Consider the following 21,321-nt stretch of genomic DNA (forward strand, 5'->3'; position numbering starts at 1 on the left):
CACAGGTCTGAAACTGGGTGTAAAGACTCAAACTGGGCCACAGGTCTGAAACTGGACGTAAAGACTCAAACTGGGCTACAGGTCTGAAACTGGATGTAAAGACTCAAACTGGGCCACAGGTCTGAAACTGGATGTAAAGACTCAAACTGGGCCACAGGTCTGAAACTGGACGTAAAGACTCAAACTGGGCCACTGGTCTGAAACTGGGTGTAAAGACTCAAACTGGGCCACAGGTCTGAAACTGGGTGTAAAGACTCAAACTGGGCCACAGGTCTGAAACTGGATGTAAAGACTCAAACTGGGCCACTGGTCTGAAACTGGGTGTAAAGACTCAAACTGGGCCAATGGTCTGAAACTGGATGTAAAGACTCAAACTGGGCCATTGGTCTGAAACTGGATGTAAAGACTCAAACTGGGCCACTGGTCTGAAACTGGGTGTAAAGACTCAAACTGGGCCACAGGTCTGAAACTGGATGTAAAGACTTAAACTGGGCCACTGGTCTGAAACTGGATGTAAAGACTCAAACTGGGCCACAGGTCTGAAACTGGATGTAAAGACTCAAACTGGGCCACGGGTCTGAAACTGGCTGTAAAGACTCAAACTGGGCCACTGGTCTGAAACTGGATGTAAAGACTCAAACTGGGCCACTGGTCTGAAACTGGGCGTAAAGACTCAAACTGGGCCACTGGTCTGAAACTGGCTGTAAAAACTCAAACTGGGTCAGGGGTCTGAAACTGGCTGTAAAAACTCAAACTGGGCCACAGGTCTGAAACTGGATGTAAAGACTTAAACTGGGCCACTGGTCTGAAACTGGATGTAAAGACTCAAACTGGGCCACGGGTCTGAAACTGGCTGTAAAGACTCAAACTGGGCCACTGGTCTGAAACTGGATGTAAAGACTCAAACTGGGCCACTGGTCTGAAACTGGGCGTAAAGACTCAAACTGGGCCACTGGTCTGAAACTGGCTGTAAAAACTCAAACTGGGCCACAGGTCTGAAACTGGATGTAAAGACTCAAACTGGGCCACTGGTCTGAAACTGGATGTAAAGACTCAAACTGGACCACAGGTCTGAAACTGGATGTAAAGACTCAAACTGGGCCAGGGGTCTGAAACTGGATGTAAAGACTCAAACTGGGCCACGGGTCTGAAACTGGGTGTAAAGACTCAATCTGGGCCACAGTTTTCCCACTTTGTGAGAACATTCAGTAAAACTAAATCTGTTCTGCAGTAAGATGTTTTTCGGAGGACTTTCTCAGACTCTGATAATAACCGGAAACACAACAGGATCCTCACAGTATCGTCCAGTAGTTGTTCTTTATGCACCTTCACGCACACATAAATAAAGTTTGGTTTGTTGTTTTGACATCAACTAAAACACAACCTTGAGAATCTTTAGCCTGGGTAACAATAAAAGAATGAAAAGCAACAAAAGCAGTCAGGAGTGAACTTTATCTACAGTCCTGTTGTTTCCTCCTGAATCGCCTCCTTAAATCAAACCTTCCTCTCCTCCTGCAGCCTCGCTGGCATTTCGGCTCCCATGAGACAATAAAGCATTGTAACTGCGGGACGAAGATGCTGTGCAGGAGTTTCTTTGTGCAAATGATGATTAACTCTCCGAGCAGCCAGCATCCAGCTGAAATAAAAGCCCTGCTCTGCTTCTGAAAGCATCCAGTCTGCCCGTCACTTTCCTCACTTCTGCTTCATCTGGTTCAGGAGGACGGAGGATGGAACACTTATGATGTGTTCATCCTCCTCAGAGTCTGGGCTTGATGGGAGATGTAGTTTTAAACCAAATGTATGGACAGAAAAATGCATTAATAACCTGAAGTCCTGATCAGAAGTCCTCAGGATGACAAAAACTGTCATTTCTACAGAAGTTCAAAGGGCAAAATGGTGAAGTTTCACTATAAAGGCTCAACATTTGTGACCTGACTTTGGTTTCCTGATTCAGTTACCGACAGAGAGACAGTTTCGCTACATCTTCCTTCGTCTATCATTCAACATCTCGCTTCAATCCAGCTGAATTTGCTACAAACGCTCGCAAGAACTGGGAAGCGGGTGGCGTGAAGCGTTAGTCAGCCGACCTCAGTGCGAGATATCCAAGCCTGAGACCCGTCCCCCGGTATGGAAGGTGGAGAGGGTCATAATTCACTGAATGCAAATTGCTTAAAATGTGCCTCGTTTTTACGATACTCTAAATAAGGGTGAGTGAAACTGTGCTTTTTACATGTGTCAAAGAGCCCCAGAACCACCAGTTTTAACCAACTTTTTCCATTAGGGAATCAGTTCTTACTTCTGTTTTGGAGCATCCAATAAGTTAAAAGTTTCTGTAACCAAATATTATTTTTACTTGTAAATGTGACTGAAGTTCAGTAGAAATTCATATCAACATGTATCTAAGTCTTGAAAACAGCTCAGATTTACAGCTGAAGGATGGCAGGCACTGAGTGACTTTGGTCTATTCATTGATGGATTGCTTCAGCCTGGCTCCACTACAATAATTGGTTACAGATGCTTTTAACTCACTCGCTGCTCCAAAACAGGTAATTACCCCATTGAAAACCACCGTAAAAAACAGAGGGCGTTTGGGGCTCTTTGACTCGCACAAAAAATGCCATTTCACTCACCATTACTTGAGCACAGTAAAACTTATGATTCACTTTCAATTAGAGGCAAATTATGGCCCCCGCTGCCTTCCATAGTAACTGGCTGGGGTGCGTGTCGTCTTTTTGTTCTTGTGAAACTGCTGCTGTGTGCAGGTCAAAGGTCGCTCTCCATCACCCTAAACTCACCTCCTCACAGACGGCATCAAAGCTCCAAATGGCATTGGAGGAACAAGTGGTGATGGGGGCGTTGTGGCCTCCATGTAAGGCTCTACCATTAAGGCAGGAGGTGATGGTCAGGCAGCGGAGGGAAGGGGTGGCGAGGAGGTGCGCTCTGGGTAATTAGAGCCCGGCCTTCTCGTACATTTTGACACTCTGTGGCAATTTATTGCCCCACTTGGGCAACTTGGCCACCCATCTAATTGCAATATTAGCGTGTAATAACGGCGGTGTTACGGCGATCCGTCAACGCTGCGTTCTGCTGCCTCGGCAGGATTTCAGCCATTAACCGGCAAACGGAGGAAACAAAGCGACCTCTGAGAGGAACATCAGCACACATTTATATTCAGACACACACAGGCTGTCAGTGATCCTCCAGCTGATGCCCTGAGCTTTAGCTTCAGATGTGAACGCTATCTGCACGACTTCCAGGGTCAGTTCAGAGTATTTACATGGCCGAATGACGAGGATCTGCACCAAGAGGTGAAGTGAACCGCTATTTAACAGCACTTTTTACAAAAGGAAACCTTGTCATTCAGATAAGCTTCAAACATGTCAGCAGTCAGGAGCACAGAGGTTGCAGAAGCCTGATGACAGATGGAGGAAATGTAAACGTGCCTCGCAACCTCACAGGTAGCGCAGGTGTGAAAGGAATAAAAGCACGAGAGACAACGATGTGGTGAAACATTACAAATCCAAAACATTTGCGTCTGCAGCACAGCAGGAAGAGGAATGTTTGATTTACTTGAGTGAGACGTGAGATCTCAGTGTTAAACTGCTTTACTGTAGCGGCTGAGACACATCATTTGCATGATGGGTCACTAAAACCACCACATACACAGGAGTGTATTGAGTGCGTGCATCAGTGTGTGTTAGAGGAGGTCACGATAATAAATCTCTGCATTTCTTAACGGCCGCTAAAATGCAGAGAAACAAGCAGAGCTGCAGTAAATCACCAGCAGAGGACTGACAGTGTGTCTGCACATATATGTGTGTGTCCATTAATATGCCTACAAAAACAGTGTCTGTGTGTATTCCCTGGGTTGGTGGACTAGTATCAATGTCCTGCCGTGTCCTAATTAAAGCGGTCAGGCTGCAGAGACACAATGAGGGACCAATGACCACAAAACAAGAAATGATTTTCCAGCAGTTTGCACAGAACACCCTCATGGTAGCAGGAACACACACTGATGTTAGCAGGAACACACACTGATGTTAGCAGGAACACACACTGATGTTAGCAGGAACACACACTGATGTTAGCTGGGAACACACACTGATGTTAGCAGGAACACACACTGATGTTAGCTGGGAACACACACTGATATTAGCTGGAACACACACTGATGTTAGCTGGAAACACACACTGATGTTAGCTGGAACACAAACTGATGTTAGCGGGAACACACACTGATGTTAGCGGGAACACACACTGATGTTAGCGGGAACACACAGTGATGTTAGCGGGAACACACACTGATGTTAGCTGGAACACACACTGATGTTAGCTGGAACACAAACTGATGTTAGCTGGAACACACACTGATATTAGCTAGAACACACACTGATGTTAGCTGGGAACACACACTGATGTTAGCTGGGAACACACACTGATGTTAGCTGGGAACACACACTGATGTTAGCTGGAACACACACTGATGTTAGCGGGAACACACACTGATGTTAGCGGGAACACACAGTGATGTTAGCTGGAACACACACTGATGTTAGCTGGAAACACACACTGATGTTAGCGGGAAACACACACTGATGTTAGCGGGAACACACACTGATGTTAGCGGGAACACACACTGATGTTAGCTGGAACATACACTGATGTTAGCTGGAACACACACTGATGTTAGCGGGAACACTCAGTGATGTTAGCGGGAACATACACTGATGTTAGCGGGAACACACACTGATGTTAGCGGGAACACACACTGATGTTAGCTAGAACACACACTGATGTTAGCGGGAAACATACACTGATGTTAGCTGGAACACACACTGATGTTAGCTGGAACACACACTGATGTTAGCGGGAACACACAGTGATGTTAGCTGGAACACACACTGATGTTAGCGGGAAACATACACTGATGTTAGCGGGAACACACACTGATGTTAGCTGAACACACACTGATGTTAGCTGAAACACACACTGATGTTAGCGGGAACACACACTGATGTTAGCTGAACACACACTGATGTTAGCGGGAACACACACTGATGTTAGCTGGAACACACACTGATGTTAGCGGGAACATACACTGATGTTAGCGGGAACACACACTGATGTTAGCGGGAACACACACTGATGTTAGCTAGAACACACACTGATGTTAGCGGGAAACATACACTGATGTTAGCTGGAACACACACTGATGTTAGCGGGAACACACACTGATGTTAGCGGGAACACACACTGATGTTAGCAGGAACACACACTGATGTTAGCTGGAACACACACTGATGTTAGCGGGAACACACACTGATGTTAGCTGGAACACACACTGATGTTAGCTGGGAACACACACTGATGTAGGCGGGAACACACACTGATGTTAGCGGGAACACACACTGATGTTAGCTGGGAACACACACTGATGCTAGCTGGAACACACACTGATGTTAGCGGGAACACACACTGATGTTAGCTGGAACACACACTGATGTTAGCTGGAACACACACTGATGTTAGCGGGAACACACACTGATGTTAGCTGGAACACACACTGATGTTAGCTGGGAACACACACTGATGTAGGCGGGAACACACACTGATGTTAGCGGGAACACACACTGATGTTAGCTGGGAACACACACTGATGCTAGCTGGAACACACACTGATGTTAGCGGGAACACACACTGATGTTAGCTGGAACACACACTGATGTTAGCTGGAACACACACTGATGTTAGCGGGAACACACACTGATGTTAGCTGGAACACACACTGATGTTAGCGGGAACACACACTGATGTTAGCTGGAACACAAACTGATGTAGGCGGGAACAGACACTGATGTTAGCGGGAACACACACTGATGTTAGCTGGAACACACACTGATGTTAGCGGGAACACACACTGATGTTAGCTGGAACACACACTGATGTTAGCTGGAAACACACACTGATGTTAGCGGGAACACACACTGATGTTAGCGGGAACACTCAGTGATGTTAGCGGGAACATACACTGATGTTAGCGGGAACACACACTGATGTTAGCGGGAACACACACTGATGTTAGCGGGAACACACACTGATGTTAGCGGGAAACATACACTGATGTTAGCTGGAACACTCACTGATGTTAGCGGGAACACACACTGATGTTAGCTGGAACATACACTGATGTTAGCTGGAACACACACTGATGTTAGCGGGAACACTCAGTGATGTTAGCGGGAACATACACTGATGTTAGCGGGAACACACACTGATGTTAGCGGGAACACACACTGATGTTAGCTGGAACACACACTGATGTTAGCTGGAACACACACTGATGTTAGCGGGAAACATACACTGATGTTAGCGGGAACACACACTGATGTTAGCTGGAAACATACACTGATGTTAGCTGGAAACACACACTGATGTTAGCTGGAACACACACTGATGTTAGCGGGAACACACACTGATGTTAGCTGGAAACACACTGATGTTAGCTGGAAACATACACTGATGTTAGCGGGAACACACACTGATGTTAGCGGGAACACACACTGATGTTAGCGGGAACAAACACTGATGTTAGCTGAACAAACACTGATGTTAGCTGGAAACACACAGTGATGTTAGCTGGAAACATACACTGATGTTAGCGGGAACAAACACTGATGTTAGCTGAACAAACACTGATGTTAGCTGGAAAACACACTGATGGTAGTTGGAACACACACTAATGACAGTCCAAAACAAGTCTAAGCCCTGTTAATCAATAGAAATCAATCCCAAAATCATACTAAAGCAGTATAAACTCATACGAAAACCAGTCTTAAAAGGTCTTTCATTCTTGAAATCGACCTAAATCCAGTCTCAGTCTGAAGCAGTACAGACCAAAACAAGTCTTAACCATTCATATTCTGAGTATCAACTAGTCATAAACCAGTATGAAACCAGTGTGAATCAAGTCCTAAATTCAATATAAAATCACTCTTAGTCTGGATTTAGAGCGCAAAACTGGACAAAATGTGAATCTTCTCCAAATCCAGACTAAATACAATATGTAGCCAGTATAAACCCAATATAAATACACCCAATATAGTACAATATCTTATAAGAACAAGCCGAAAGCAGTCCAATAGCCAGTTAAAAGTGAGCCTAGTTTAACTTAGTTAAACCCAGTTTAACTAAAATATAAACAAATTTGAATCTGAAATGGTCTAAAACAACTTTATGATTTCCCGACACTGGAAATAATCTATTTTCCATTTCAAACCAAATAAAGAACTACACATTCGTATTTTTGTGGGACTTTAATTCCAAACTTTTCTGATGATGGGCTTTGGAAGGCCTTCCGTGAAATTCTGGCTCTACCCACAATGCCTTGCATCATGCTGGATGTATGGAGTCCATCTCATGTGTGACAGAACACACAGAAAGGTGACAAAAACGCTAAAAACACCCATCAAACGCACACAGCAGAACACACACACCCAGCCTGAGGTGAGAGGCTGTCGCAGTGTGCACGAACACACGTGCACTGTATGCATTGTGCACTGTATGCATGGAAGTGTGCATGATGTGTGTGTGTTCTGGCTGCGGTCCAAGGCCTCTCTAACGAGCCAACATGGACTCACTTCTGACCCCCTCTGTCCTCCCCCCTGACCTCCTCTGAGGTCACCGACTCCCACGGCAGTGACCTGACCAATCACAGGCAGGCGCTGTGACGGACAGCCGCCGACTCCAAGGACAGCGCGGGCGGAGGGATTAGACGGCGAGGACGAATGCGGCGTTAATAAAGGATTGTGATGCGGATGTTTGGCAGCGTCTGATTGGACGTGAAGTTAATATTCACGCTGAGGGACGGCTGCAGGGTTGTAATGTGGCATTGGATGAAAAATAAATGTGCTGCTTGTTTTAAAATGATCGAGTCAAGGCAGCAGAAAGTCAGCAGTTCAGCAACAATATCGAGCATCTCGAAATCCCCAAATAACAGCAACAAGAACCGTGGCGTGTTTGAGAAGCTGTATGCCAACAAGAGCTGCAGCCAGAGAACAAAGCAGAAGAAGAAGGAGGAGGAGGAGAAGGAGAAGGAGAACAAAGCAGAAGAAGAAGGAGAAGGAGAAGAAGGAGAAGAAAGCAGAAGAAGAAGAAGAAGGAGAAGGAGAAGGAGAAGGAGAAAGAGAAGGAGAAGGAGAAGGAGAAGGAGAAGAAGGAGAAGAAGAAGCACAGAGGCTGAACGTGGTCGGATCGGCGTGGAAATGCTCGCGGTGTTGATAAACCGTTCGCACACTGGAGTCTCGAGTCAGAAGTGAGAAAGCAGCGAGACGCCAGGAAACAAAAGAGCCAGAAAGAAACAAAAGAACCCGCCTGACGCCAGCTGTGAGTCTGCAGCAGCTGGATGAAGGTTTTGCATCTTTTTATTCTCCCAACATTCACATTTTAATCAGAAGTCATTCCTCAGCGAGGTGCGTTCAAGGACCAGGATGCAATCAGGATCTTAATGTTCTGAAAACATGGACTTTCTGACATTTGGTCCTTAAATCTTGGTGTTTTCCATCTCATCATTTAAATAAAAATCATTGCTTGGTTCATTGATGACTTTAGTTTCAAACCTTCACAATAAATTAGATAAAAAGTTGGGTTTTATTGTCCTGTCGGTGCAGATTATCAGCGAGTTTTCAGTGAAAATGAGCAGAAAGCTGCCTGAAGGATCTCGGTTATCAGTAAATGTTTGCGTCTGCAGGATAACTACGATCCTCTGAACCTGGATCCAAGCAGAACCCGACTTCACAGCAGAAACAGTGCATGTGAGAGGCAAACAAACGGCTCAGGTGAGCTCCTACCTGTCGATGATGACGGGGTCTGATGGCGTCTCGTTGCGATTTCCGCAGCTCTTCTTATCGCAGCACCGACTGTGGAGGAAGGAGAGAAGAAAGGATCAGAGTCCTGCCTGCTTCATCCATGCTTCACTTTTACCAGCTTAGGAAAAGCACCTGAATGCATCTCACATGTAAAAATGCACCTTATTGTTTTATTGATTATTCTCCTGATCAGCTCAGCTGAGCAGCTGAGAACAGACAGAACCACTCGGTTCTGAGGCCGTCACCATCCTGGGAATTAAAAACCTCCTGGTTTTTAATGACTTTTACACTATTTATCCTTTTGTTCTGCTAATTTACTTTATAATAATTATAAATCTTTTCCATCGCAGGATCAATAGGAATCTTTCCACCTTTACTTTGTCAGAACTTATTACTCAAATTCAATTAACTGGGACAAACTTCCCTTTGTGTTCCCTGTGAGGAACCAAAGAAAAAGCCTCTCAGCAGCAGTTTCACAGTAATAAATAAGAAATAAATCACATCCATGCAAACACAAACAGCGCCTCGTGTGGATCTCACACATCTGATCAGTTCTATTTCTGTTAAAAAGGAGAAAAATGAAAATAACAGGTGGAATTCCCCGCTTTTATTCAGCATCTATGAGACAAAAGGAGCTCATCGTGTTTGGAGCCGCAGTTAAAAAGCCGAGCTCAGCTTCTTTCTGTGACGTTAAAAACCACAAACAGACCAGAGCAGAAATCTGGGCTCAGAACTTCCACAGTGAGCCATGAAGCCAGCATGAAGCCAGCATGAAGCCAGCTGACTGTCACCTGGAGAACATTTCCAGGATTAAAGGACTGATTTCAGGGATTTATCTCCAGCTGATCTGAAGGCTGGAACAGACTATTTCCTGGAGTGTCTAAAAGATGATTCAGTTCTCTGAGAGCAGAGAAGTGGATCAGATCCTCCATCCTGCTGGTTTCTGAAGCTTTAACTGGTTTCTGAAGCTTTAACTGGTTCCTGAAGCTTTAACTGGTTCCTGAAGCTTTAACTGGTTTCTGAAGCTTTAACTGGTTTCTGAAGCTTTAACTGGTTCCTGAAGCTTTAACTGGTTTCTGGAGCTTTAACTGGTTTCTGAAGCTTTAACTGGTTCCTGAAGCTTTAACTGGTTTCTGAAGCTTTAACTGGTTCCTGAAGCTTTAACTGGTTTCTGAAGCTTTAACTGGTTCCTGAAGCTTTAACTGGTTTCATCTCAGACCTTCTGCTGGTTTCTGAAGCTTTAACTGGTTTCTGAAGCTTTAACTGGTTTAATCTCAGATCTGCTGCTGGTTTCTGAAGCTTTAACTGGTTCCTGAAGCTTTAACTGGTTTCTGAAGCTTTAACTGGTTTCTGAAGCTTTAACTGGTTCCTGAAGCTTTAACTGGTTTCTGAAGCTTTAACTGGTTCCTGAAGCTTTAACTGGTTTCATCTCAGACCTTCTGCTGGTTTCTGAAGCTTTAACTGGTTTCTGAAGCTTTAACTGGTTTCTGAAGCTTTAACTGGTTTCTGAAGCTTTAACTGGTTTCTGAAGCTTTAACTGGTTCCTGAAGCTTTAACTGGTTTCATCTCAGACCTTCTGCTGGTTTCTGAAGCTTTAACTGGTTTCTGAAGCTTTAACTGGTTTCTGAAGCTTTAACTGGTTCCTGAAGCTTTAACTGGTTTCTGAAGCTTTAACTGGTTCCTGAAGCTTTAACTGGTTTCTGAAGCTTTAACTGGTTCCTGAAGCTTTAACTGGTTTCATCTCAGACCTTCTGCTGGTTTCTGAAGCTTTAACTGGTTTCTGAAGCTTTAACTGGTTTCTGAAGCTTTAACTGGTTTCTGAAGCTTTAACTGGTTCCTGAAGCTTTAACTGGTTTCATCTCAGACCTTCTGCTGGTTTCTGAAGCTTTAACTGGTTTCTGAAGCTTTAACTGGTTTCTGAAGCTTTAACTGGTTCCTGAAGCTTTAACTGGTTTCTGAAGCTTTAACTGGTTCCTGAAGCTTTAACTGGTTTCTGAAGCTTTAACTGGTTCCTGAAGCTTTAACTGGTTTCATCTCAGACCTTCTGCTGGTTTCTGAAGCTTTAACTGGTTCCTGAAGCTTTAACTGGTTTCTGAAGCTTTAACTGGTTTCTGAAGCTTTAACTGGTTTCTGAAGCTTTAACTGGTTCCTGAAGCTTTAACTGGTTTCATCTCAGACCTTCTGCTGGTTTCTGAAGCTTTAACTGGTTTCTGAAGCTTTAACTGGTTTCTGAAGCTTTAACTGGTTCCTGAAGCTTTAACTGGTTTCTGAAGCTTTAACTGGTTCCTGAAGCTTTAACTGGTTCCTGAAGCTTTAACTGGTTCCTGAAGCTTTAACTGGTTTCTGAAGCTTTAACTGGTTCCTGAAGCTTTAACTGGTTTCATCTCAGACCTTCTGCTGGTTTCTGAAGCTTTAACTGGTTTCTGAAGCTTTAACTGGTTTCTGAAGCTTTAACTGGTTCCTGAAGCTTTAACTGGTTCCTGAAGCTTTAACTGGTTTCTGAAGCTTTAACTGGTTCCTGAAGCTTTAACTGGTTTCATCTCAGACCTTCTGCTGGTTTCTGAAGCTTTAACTGGTTTCTGAAGCTTTAACTGGTTTCTGAAGCTTTAACTGGTTTCTGAAGCTTTAACTGGTTTCTGAAGCTTTAACTGGTTCCTGAAGCTTTAACTGGTTTCATCTCAGACCTTCTGCTGGTTTCTGAAGCTTTAACTGGTTTCTGAAGCTTTAACTGGTTTCTGAAGCTTTAACTGGTTTCTGAAGCTTTAACTGGTTTCTGAAGCTTTAACTGGTTCCTGAAGCTTTAACTGGTTTCTGAAGCTTTAACTGGTTTCTGAAGCTTTAACTGGTTTCTGAAGCTTTAACTGGTTTCTGAAGCTTTAACTGGTTTCTGAAGCTTTAACTGGTTCCTGAAGCTTTAACTGGTTTCTGAAGCTTTAACTGGTTTCTGAAGCTTTAACTGGTTTCTGAAGCTTTAACTGGTTCCTGAAGCTTTAACTGGTTTCTGAAGCTTTAACTGGTTTCTGAAGCTTTAACTGGTTTCTGAAGCTTTAACTGGTTTCTGAAGCTTTAACTGGTTCCATCTCAGGTCATCAGGGATAATTTTGTTTTCTTAGAAACAAAATTCTAAATCTTACTTTAATTTTTTACATGGAACAAACTCCCAAAAATGACCGATTCTTTTCATTCAAATCTGCAGACTTTCCTGTTTGTCACTGCTTAGATTCATAAGTCTCGTTTCACTCTGTTCTGGGACATTTAAATCTTCTTTTATCGCACTTTGGACTTATTTTATGCTTCATAAACATAAATCTCATGTTCTGTCTGCACCATAAACTGGAACAAGGTCTGGAACAGTTTCAGGTGAATCAGTTATTTAAAATAAGTTTATATTAATTAAATCTTCTTAAAAACCATCTTATTTTCACTAAAATTCTATTTACAGAAATTATTTTCTCAAAATGAGACAATTTATTCTGAATTTTTACAGAATACACAGAGCGTCCACCTGGGTGGAGTCCAAACCAAGGTCACCAACGGTTGGGCGTCACACAGATGGAGGCACCACTGCGCCCCCCCCCCCCCCCCCCCCCATCGCCCTGACAACCAGCCAGCCGACTGCATGAGTTCTCGCCAAAACAGCCGTCCAGGTAGCCAGAGGGCGAACTGGCTGGCGAGCGTTTCATCCAACCGGCCGCTGACATCAGCCCAAGTGGAGTCTGGTCCAAAGTCTGTGAAGGCATCCGGAGGGAGGGCTGGGTTTCCACCTCAGCTCTGCGGGGCGGGTGGAGCCTAATGAGGCTTTTGGTGTGAAGGGTCAGTGTGGCATGTTGAACAGCAGCAGGCTGGAGCCAACACATTAATACCCATCAGACAGATGTTTACAGCACAGAGCGCTCTGTGTGCCGACGGCCCGAGGCTGTCAGTGAACGCACCACGTGGATTTACTGCAGTTTAAAGTCTCCAACAGAGACTAAATGCTTCATTTTTAGATGTTTTATCGTCCTTTGACCTGTTCAGAGCCGAAGCTTTGTTGAAAAAGCGCCCTCTGAAACCTTTAATACAGAATATATTTTAAAGTTTGTTGCATTATGACGAGGAAGTGTCCACATGAACAGAAGATTCGTCCATTCATTACACAACAAACCTCTAATCTTACAGCTTTGTAGCCTCAAAGTGTGTGAAATGAGAGCTGCATATCAATATTAATCAACATTTTAATCTGTTACAAAGAGGAAAATACAGCAGTCAATGCTGGCCACTAAAACATGGAAGAAATGTAGTTTTAAGACCTTTAATGTTAATGACCTCGGGTCCCGAATGGAAACACTTTTAAATCCAAACCCGAGTTAAACGGAACATTTTACAGCAAAGTAGATTAAAAGAGGAGGCGAAAACACATGCATTAGATTCAAATAACCAAACTGAGGTTCTTTTCCTGGAGAATATTGATTTTAAATATATGTATATATTATTCCTGGGATTTTGAGGCATTTTCACAGCCTGGAGCGGCGCCTGCAGGCACAACCTGAACCAATCAGAGGGCAGGAAACGTGAGAAAAAGTTTAACCGTCTCAACAACAAAAATAAAAAGATGAAGAATGATCTGAATAATTGGTTCCATATTTAATTTAATTCCATGTAAAGCAGCAGGATTTGGTGCACGGTTAAAGGTGCAGAATCAGAACAACCTTCGGGTCCAAACCCGACCAGATAAAAGTCTCTTTTTTTATCTGCCAGCTTTAAAAGTAACTGCACCGTAACGGAGAACGAGCCGCGCCTGCAACAGTTGGACGTTAAAACGCTGCTGCGACATTAAATCCTCAGAAACAATAAAAGATCTTTAACTTGTTGTTAAAGAGGACGTTAAACGGCGGCTCTTTCACGGGAGGATTTGAGCTGTTTCAGCCTCAGAGGAAACATTCGCGTCTTCCTATGTTAAGATATTTGTCAGACTTAATTTATGGGGCTGCACATCAGCGTGAGCTCCAGCTTTCTGTGATGCAAATGTGAAAATGTGACGGGAGCGATCCATCCATCATTAGAAATAACAACACTATCTCCACACAAGATCTAATTTTCTGCCTATAATCTCCTGACAAGCTGCTCTGCACAATAAATTCACATCTTTCTTTTTCCCTCTCTTATCGCGCCGAGGGTCATTAACATATCTTCCGGTAATTCTTAAAAATTAATCATATTGCATATGACCCGTGACGTCCAATTACACTCCTGCATTCGCCCCATGCTGTCCTGAATCAAATTGCCATTTGACAAACAAGCGTCAAATCGAGGCTGCGAATGCCAAATGAGACGCTTTATGAATCATTTATCACGCCGTTTGATCTCTAAGTACAGAAAAATCATAAACTAAGCGCTGTGTTTGTGTCGCTCAGCCTCGGCGTGCGTGTGCACGTGTGACTGTTGCCACAGAATGCGCCACAATAATTTATTCCCCCAGCTACTTGGAACCATTAGTGAAAGTTCCAGGAGACCAATTAGCATTGGAAACCCACTGGTGCTGCTGTGGTGACAACCTCCTCCAAACTGCCAAAGAAGTGTTATAAACAAACCGGACCCCAGGAGCACTGCCGGGGCCCCTCCAGGGACCCGGGGCCCCTTTCCAAAGACAAAAACAAACCTTGGCTGAGCGTCCACAATATCGCCTTAATGACGTTTCCCCCGGGCCGCGAACAGGCTAACGCCGCGGCCGGCTAATGACTGCGAGCAGCAGCACACATGGGCCTGAGAGGGTGAGTGAAGCCCGGCGTGCACGTGTGTGTGCACGTGTGCGTGCACGTGTGGAGCTGAAATAAAACAAACTGTGCTGTCAGTCATCTGGAGGAGGCAGAAGCTGCAGCTCACACCCAAAATGATCCAGCGAGCCTCGGCCGGGCCGCATCGGCCCCGCTGGCTCCTCCTCCTCGCCGCTCAGCAGCCACTTTAGCTGCGGCTTCAACCACTTGAAGCACAAAGAGAGGGTTTGTCTGGGCCGTGCACGCACACAGGAGCTGAGAGGCTCCCTGAGGACGGCGTGACTCGGATCACAGCGTCCAGATAACAGCGAGCGGGACAGCGTGGGACTCGCTTTCAAAGGGCAAGTGTTGTAATTACCCGAAGGCCTGGAACACCTCAGCAGCCACCGGGCTGCAGCCAGCGCCGCCTGGCTCGGACGCCACTTCCTCTCTGTCCCAGCGCAGCCCAGAGCCTGGCAGCGAGTCGAGGCGTGCGGCCCGGAAATGGCGAGCCTCCGGGAGGCCGCGGGCAGCACCGCGGCGCCAAGCTGGCAGCTGAAGCAGCTTTGTGAGCTGGGTTTGGAAACAGCAGATTGCTGTTTAAATAACGGTTAATGTGCGGCGCTGATGTGGCGAAGAGGTCAAACTAACATCCCTCTGAGCATCAGACCTGAGCGGTTCTGAAGGTTCTGCCCCTGCAGAACGTTCCACTGGAACTACATCCTCCTTCAGTCATGATTGTGCTGGAGGGCCACAGCCAAACAGCATCATTTAACTCTTACTGAGCAGGAAAACCTCCTTTTCTGACAATGTTCTGAACCCGATTCGGACTCATTCCTGTGATCATGAATGAATCCTCTCCTATGAGTAAAAAACAAGAACATTTCTGACTGAATTTGAACGTTAAGATCTGCAGAAAGCCTGAAAACATCTGCACCATAAACAGGAAGTGTTGCTTTAAAGCTCATTAATCTCACTGCTCCACCTGCACAAGCTCAAACAGGTGCTGCACCCAAAGGTGTTGGATCCAGGCAGACAAACCAAGTGGGACGCCCATAAAGACGTCCTCACCTGGGACGGCGATCAGAGAGACGGAGGACAGGCCGATCTTTCACTCATTAGTGGCTGGAAACAGCATCCATCAGGGAGAAAGCTGCTTAATAATCTCACTCAATCACATAATGACTACAGCTCACAGCCGGCGTGATGGAGATGGAGTTTGTTTGGTGGAAAACTCACAGAGGAATGAGCTCGATACTCCGATAAAGACTCAGAGAAGGAGGGAAATCTTAGGTTTGGGCAAAGAAAGAGAATTAACTCGTCTCCTTCCTGCTCCTCTCAGAGTCAATATGAGAAAACTTCAAAAATAGTTGATGAGTTTCAACTTTTATTCAACAGACAAAAGTCCAGATGAATGATTTTCAGCCTTTTTATTTAATTTAGAACCAAAAGTAGAACCTGAAGCAGCTGTTCTGGAGCCAAATAAAGACAGAAAGTTTATAGAATCTACAGCAACAGCTTCTGGAGCTTCTCCAAGCAGCAGGTTACCTGCTGACAGGTGAGGGTGTCAGGATTGGGTATAAAAGCAGCTTCCACCAAAGGTTCAGCCTCTCCAACAAGGATGGGTCGTGGCTCACCGCTTTGTGCCAAACTCCATCAGAGAATCATCAATAAGTTCAGGAAATATTCCTCAGAGTCAGACTGTAAAGAACTTTGGTCTTTCAGCATCTACAGAGCAGAATATTGGGAACAGATTCAGGGAGTCTGGGGAAGTCTCAGTGTGGAAAGGCCAAGGACAGAAAGCCCTGCTGGATGAGCTCGGAGCCCTCAGGCAGCACTGCAGGAGAAACCGTCAGGCCACCATGATCCATACAGCCACATGGGCTCAGGAGGAGCTGGGAAAAGCATTTCCACTCAACACAGTCCACGGCTGCATCCAGAAATGTGAGCTGAAGCTCAGAGGGACAGAAAGACAGTGGACACGGGTTCTGTGGGCAGATGAGTCCACGTTTCAGCTGCTTCTGGGAAAAACTGCTGAGAAAGAGCATCCAGCTGTTCTCAGAGGAAGGTTTAAAGCCAGCGTCTGTGATGGTCTGGGGCTGCAGCAGAGTCCAGGGCATGGAGGGCTTCATCTGGGTGAAGGTACCACTGATGCACAGCTGGATGTTGGAGTTCTGGAGTCTGCCTGCAGTCCACATGTTGGTTCGAATCCTGAGCTCCCTGCAGGAAAGGTCCTGGTTGGATGAGTGTGAGTCGCTTTGGATTAAAGCGTCTGATAAATGCATGAATATTAAGAATGGACTCAGATTCCTGTGAAAAACTCAGGTCCCAAAGCATTAAAAGAGTCATTAAAGGAAGCTGAAGGAACACGATGGAAACAGCTTTTACTGAGTGCTGATGCTGCAGATTCTGGGTTTGGTTCTAAAGACAGTGAAGCTGCTCAGAGAAGAAGCTGAGAATCACTTCTTTGTCTGTTAAATAAAGGTTCAAACGGAGAAACTCGCTGCTATTTCCTTGGATTTTAGGAAACCAGTTTACTTCTCAGCAGTGGCTCAAACCAGATCAGGAAGCTTCAGGAAAAGAACAAATCAGTTTGTTTTCATGTCTAAATGTGCAGAAAAAAGGTGCTGCAGCTGAGATTCAGTGGTGTGTTTGTGTCCTATTTTCACTCCTCAGCCTGAACCAGTAAAACCATTAACTCGCAGACGACAGCAGCGACACGCAGGGCAGGAAACGTGTTGATTGGTGTGATGAAAACCAACAGCTGCTCTTTTTTCTCTCCTCCAGACTCAAACACACAGCAACACACAGACATCTGAAATAAAAATAACGCCGTCTCCTTCAGCTTGGATCCTCCTGGCGTCGCCTTTTAAAACATTTCTGCTGTTTTTAACTGGCGCTGCACACATGCACGGCCCAGCAGGGCCCGGGTAAAGACGGCCCAGCAGGGCCCGGGTTCTCATGGCCCAGCAGGGCCCGGGTTCTCACGGCCCAGCAGGGCCCGGGTTCTCACGGCCCAGCAGGGCCCGGGTAAAGACGGCCCAGCAGGGCCCGGGTTCTCATGGCCCAGCAGGGCCCGGGTAAAGACGGCCCAGCAGGGCCCGGGTAAAGACGGCCCAGCAGGGCCCGGGTTCTCATGGCCCAGCAGGGCCCGGGTTCTCATGGCCCAGCAGGGCCCGGGTAAAGACGGCCCAGCAGGGCCCGGGTAAAGACGGCCCAGCAGGGCCCGGGTTCTCATGGCCCAGCAGGGCCCGGGTAAAGACGGCCCAGCAGGGCCCGGGTAAAGACGGCCCAGCAGGGCCCGGGTTCTCATGGCCCAGCAGGGCCCGGGTAAAGACGGCCCAGCAGGGCCCGGGTAAAGACGGCCCAGCAGGGCCCGGGTAAAGACGGCCCAGCAGGGCCCGGGTTCTCATGGCCCAGCAGGGCCCGGGTAAAGACGGCCCAGCAGGGCCCGGGTAAAAACGGCCCAGCAGGGCCCGGGTAAAGACGGCCCAGCAGGGCCCGGGTAAAGACGGCCCAGCAGGGCCCGGGTTCTCATGGCCCAGCAGGGCCCGGGTAAAAACGGCGCTGAGTAAAGACGGCGGGCTGTACCTGCACATGATCTCGTGGGTGAGGAGGACGCGACACATCTCCGGGTTCTTGTCCTGGCCCTCGTACAGGATGGGCTGATGGGACAGAAACACACATTAAACCATCGCAGCGAACACAGCAGCTTTAGTGTTTAGTGCTGCCAGTTAAAACCGGTTTACTCTGGAAATAAACCAGTGAACAGAAATGTTCAGCAGTGGGTCCATGTTGAGAACCTGGTTTATGTTCCGAGGAAACTGGTTTTAATGTGGAATAAAGCATTAATCAGTCTGAACGGGTCGAACTGGGCCGACTTTACAGTGAAAACAGAGGAATTAACCAGGAATTAACCAGTATTTGGCACATACAGCACATATATCACATACAGATTATTGTTTCCTGCACATATATATCAGCATAATGTGTGTTAATACCAGTTCACACAAGAGATAAACCAGGAAACTACAAATATAAACCAAATTAAACCAATTTAAGCCAGTTTAACGTACAGTTGGATGTTAATATATAAACCAGTTAACAGAACTGCTAACAAGTGGCTGAATGTTTAGAACCAGTTTACACTAAAGATAAACCGGTTTATACTGAAGATAAACCGGTTTATACTAAAGATAAACCAGTTTATTCTAAACATAAACAATTTACACTAAAGATAAACCAGTTTATACTAAAGATCAACCAGTTTAAACTAAAGATCAACCAGTTTACACTAAAGATAAACCGGTTTACACTAAAGATAAACCAGTTTATTCTAAAGATAAACAGTTTACACTAAAGATAAACCGGTTTACACTAAAGTTAAACCAGTTTACACTAAAGATAAACAGTTTACACTAAAGTTAAACCAGTTTAAATGTAAATGGATTCATGGCATGTTGATGCCAGTTTACATTTCAACCAGTTTGTCCAGTTGGCCGTTACCATAGAAACCGTTTTACTGCACATTTGGTCCAGTTGATAATTGAATTTTGACCTGTTCTGTCCAACTGGGAACCAGTCCAGTGAGCCGATGGGGCGGTTTCAGGTTCAGAAACAGCTGATCTGATCTCAGCGCCCCCCCCCTCCACCGTTCAGCACCAACAGTAAAGTCAAACATGGCCTCCAACCACCAACACCTCCCACTCTCTCCCTGTGAGGTGGTCCCAGCCTCCTCCAGCCTTCCCAGAATTCCCTGCCAGATGGCGGGCGGCGCCCGAGGATGAAGTTCCCCCCTCCCCCGCTCACTCCCCCCTCCTCACCCCCACGGAGCTGTCATGTCAGCGTCCGGAAGACGGATGACCGCTGAGAGCGGAGCGAGGTGTGCGTGAGACGACTGGTTTACCTGTCTTAGTGAGGACCACGGTTAATTTTAGCCTTTACCAGGACATATTTTTAGAACTTTTAAAGACACGTTTGAGGGTCCAGACCTGGTTTAAGGGTTCAGATTAGCATCAGGTTCAGTTTAGGGGGGTCAGGGTCAAGGTTGTCATGGTTAAGAACATGTTCTTGGAGCCATTTCATGTCCGTAAAGGTCCCCAGGAACACCGAAGCAGAAATATGTGTCTGTGTGTGTGGTTTTTGTAATACTCTGGTGGTTGTAAATGAACTCCACTAAAAGCATGTGTGTCCTCCCCCCTCCTCCCCCCTCTTCCTGCAATGACCTACCACTACCTCATCCACCTTTATAGTCAAAACAGACCTCCACCCTACAAACACACACACACACAAACGCACACCCCTGGGGGACAATACTTTTAGGATAACGACCACTTCTGCATTATTGATCCTGATCCTGGCTCTGTTCCTCTGGATTAAAATGCTTCAGTTTGTCCAGGAGGGATGTGGATTTCATCAGGGACGTGCGCACGCACATGCACACACACACACACACACACCAAAGTGCGTGTAGATTTGGTGGTCGATATTTAAACATCATCATTCCTCATGAAAGAATCCTGAGTGTGTGATTGTGAGTCCACCTTCGTGCTACTTTGCAGATAATGTCCAGATTCTGCATGTGTGCTCTTTATATCTATCTTTGTGAGGACCGGCTTCAGTTCTCAGATCACCAGTTTAATGTTTTACAGTCACAGTGAGGACATTTTCAACTAATATGAAAGTACTTAAAGTACCTTTTTGAATAAAGGTGAAATATTTACATGCACTCTTTTTTTTAAATAAATATAACTCGAAAACATTGGGACGACAGGAGCTCCCGATAGAAAATGACGGCGTTTTGTCAGCTGAGGCCAGTTTTGGGAGAAACTAAACATTTTTGCAGAGTTGGTAAAAGCAGAAACTCTTCAGAAAGTGTTTCACATCATATCAGAAAGTTTTATTCAGTTTTAAAAGGTGTTTTCAGGGAATAAATTAATCTTTAGATAAATCTAATTGTTTAAAATGTGAGAGGAGTTTGTTCACTGAAATATGAGAGAAAAGGAAATCTGTAGAAACTAAAAACTGTTTGGAAAGATGTCGACTGAAGTTTGGACCCAAAAGCAGACCGGCTGGAGACAGAAATTAAGTTAACTGAAAGTCTTTATTTTACAAATAAAACAAAGGCGAAAACTCCAGAAAACTCTGAATGAACAAAATCCAAAAACTGAATGAGAAGAAGACGGAGCCAGACTGAAACCAAGGACGAGATCAACAATGAACTGGCAGCTGACAGGGAACAGAACATCATCAGCTAAATAAAACCACATGTGCAGCCGGGGAGAACCAAAGAGGAGGAACAGGAAGCAGACTTTCAAAATAAAACAGGAAGTGAACAAAGCTGTGAACCAAACACTCTAAAAACTAAACAGAACACAAACTTTAACAATAGAAACCAGAATAAAACTGAGGATAAATAAATCCTGGTGAGTCTGGGAAACCGAGACAGAATAAAGCAGAACTGAACCGGGACTGAGGCAGAACCAGACTCAGGCGACATCAGATAAATATAAAACTAAAGCAAGAACAACAACTAAGACTAAAGAGAACCGGGAAAATAACTAAAAACTGAACAGTAAAAACGGAGAAGAAGAGAAACACCAACAGAGTCTGATAAAACCGAGTCTCACGAAGGGACCAAATCCACAAAGAATTTATAGGCTGGTTGCCATGCCAACCTGCGGAAAACGAGTTTTCACCAAAGTCCGAACTTTTGATGGAAACAC

The 21,321-nt window shown here is 45.5% G+C and overlaps 3 protein-coding genes across 3 annotated transcripts in view; all 3 read right to left on the reverse strand.

The window, feature by feature from the left end:
• Window positions 1-16,224, reverse strand: part of matr3l1.1 (matrin 3-like 1.1) — a 397,623-nt gene extending 381,399 nt beyond the window's left edge. Inside the window, exon 1 of the mRNA XM_072395115.1 lies at window positions 16,145-16,224. The gene's annotated coding sequence lies outside the window, so the exon portion shown is untranslated. The remainder of the gene's footprint in view (window positions 1-16,144) is intronic.
• The window catches only part of LOC140317651 (ubiquitin-conjugating enzyme E2 2-like), a 211,570-nt gene that overhangs the window by 142,324 nt on the left and 47,925 nt on the right, over window positions 1-21,321 (reverse strand). The gene's annotated exons all lie outside the window — the stretch shown is intronic.
• Window positions 1-21,321, reverse strand: part of LOC140318582 (transcription factor COE1-like) — a 137,175-nt gene that overhangs the window by 88,456 nt on the left and 27,398 nt on the right. The window contains exons 5-6 of the mRNA XM_072396397.1: window positions 18,188-18,261; window positions 8,847-8,915 (exon numbers count right to left, since the gene is read on the reverse strand). Coding sequence (XP_072252498.1) covers window positions 8,847-8,915; window positions 18,188-18,261 — 143 coding nt within the window. The remainder of the gene's footprint in view (window positions 1-8,846; window positions 8,916-18,187; window positions 18,262-21,321) is intronic.

The sequence above is a fragment of the Leuresthes tenuis genome, unplaced genomic scaffold (genome assembly GCF_036924035.1).
Source record: "Leuresthes tenuis unplaced genomic scaffold, fLeuTen1.0.hap1 SCAF_11, whole genome shotgun sequence".
Classification (NCBI taxonomy): domain Eukaryota; kingdom Metazoa; phylum Chordata; class Actinopteri; order Atheriniformes; family Atherinopsidae; genus Leuresthes; species Leuresthes tenuis.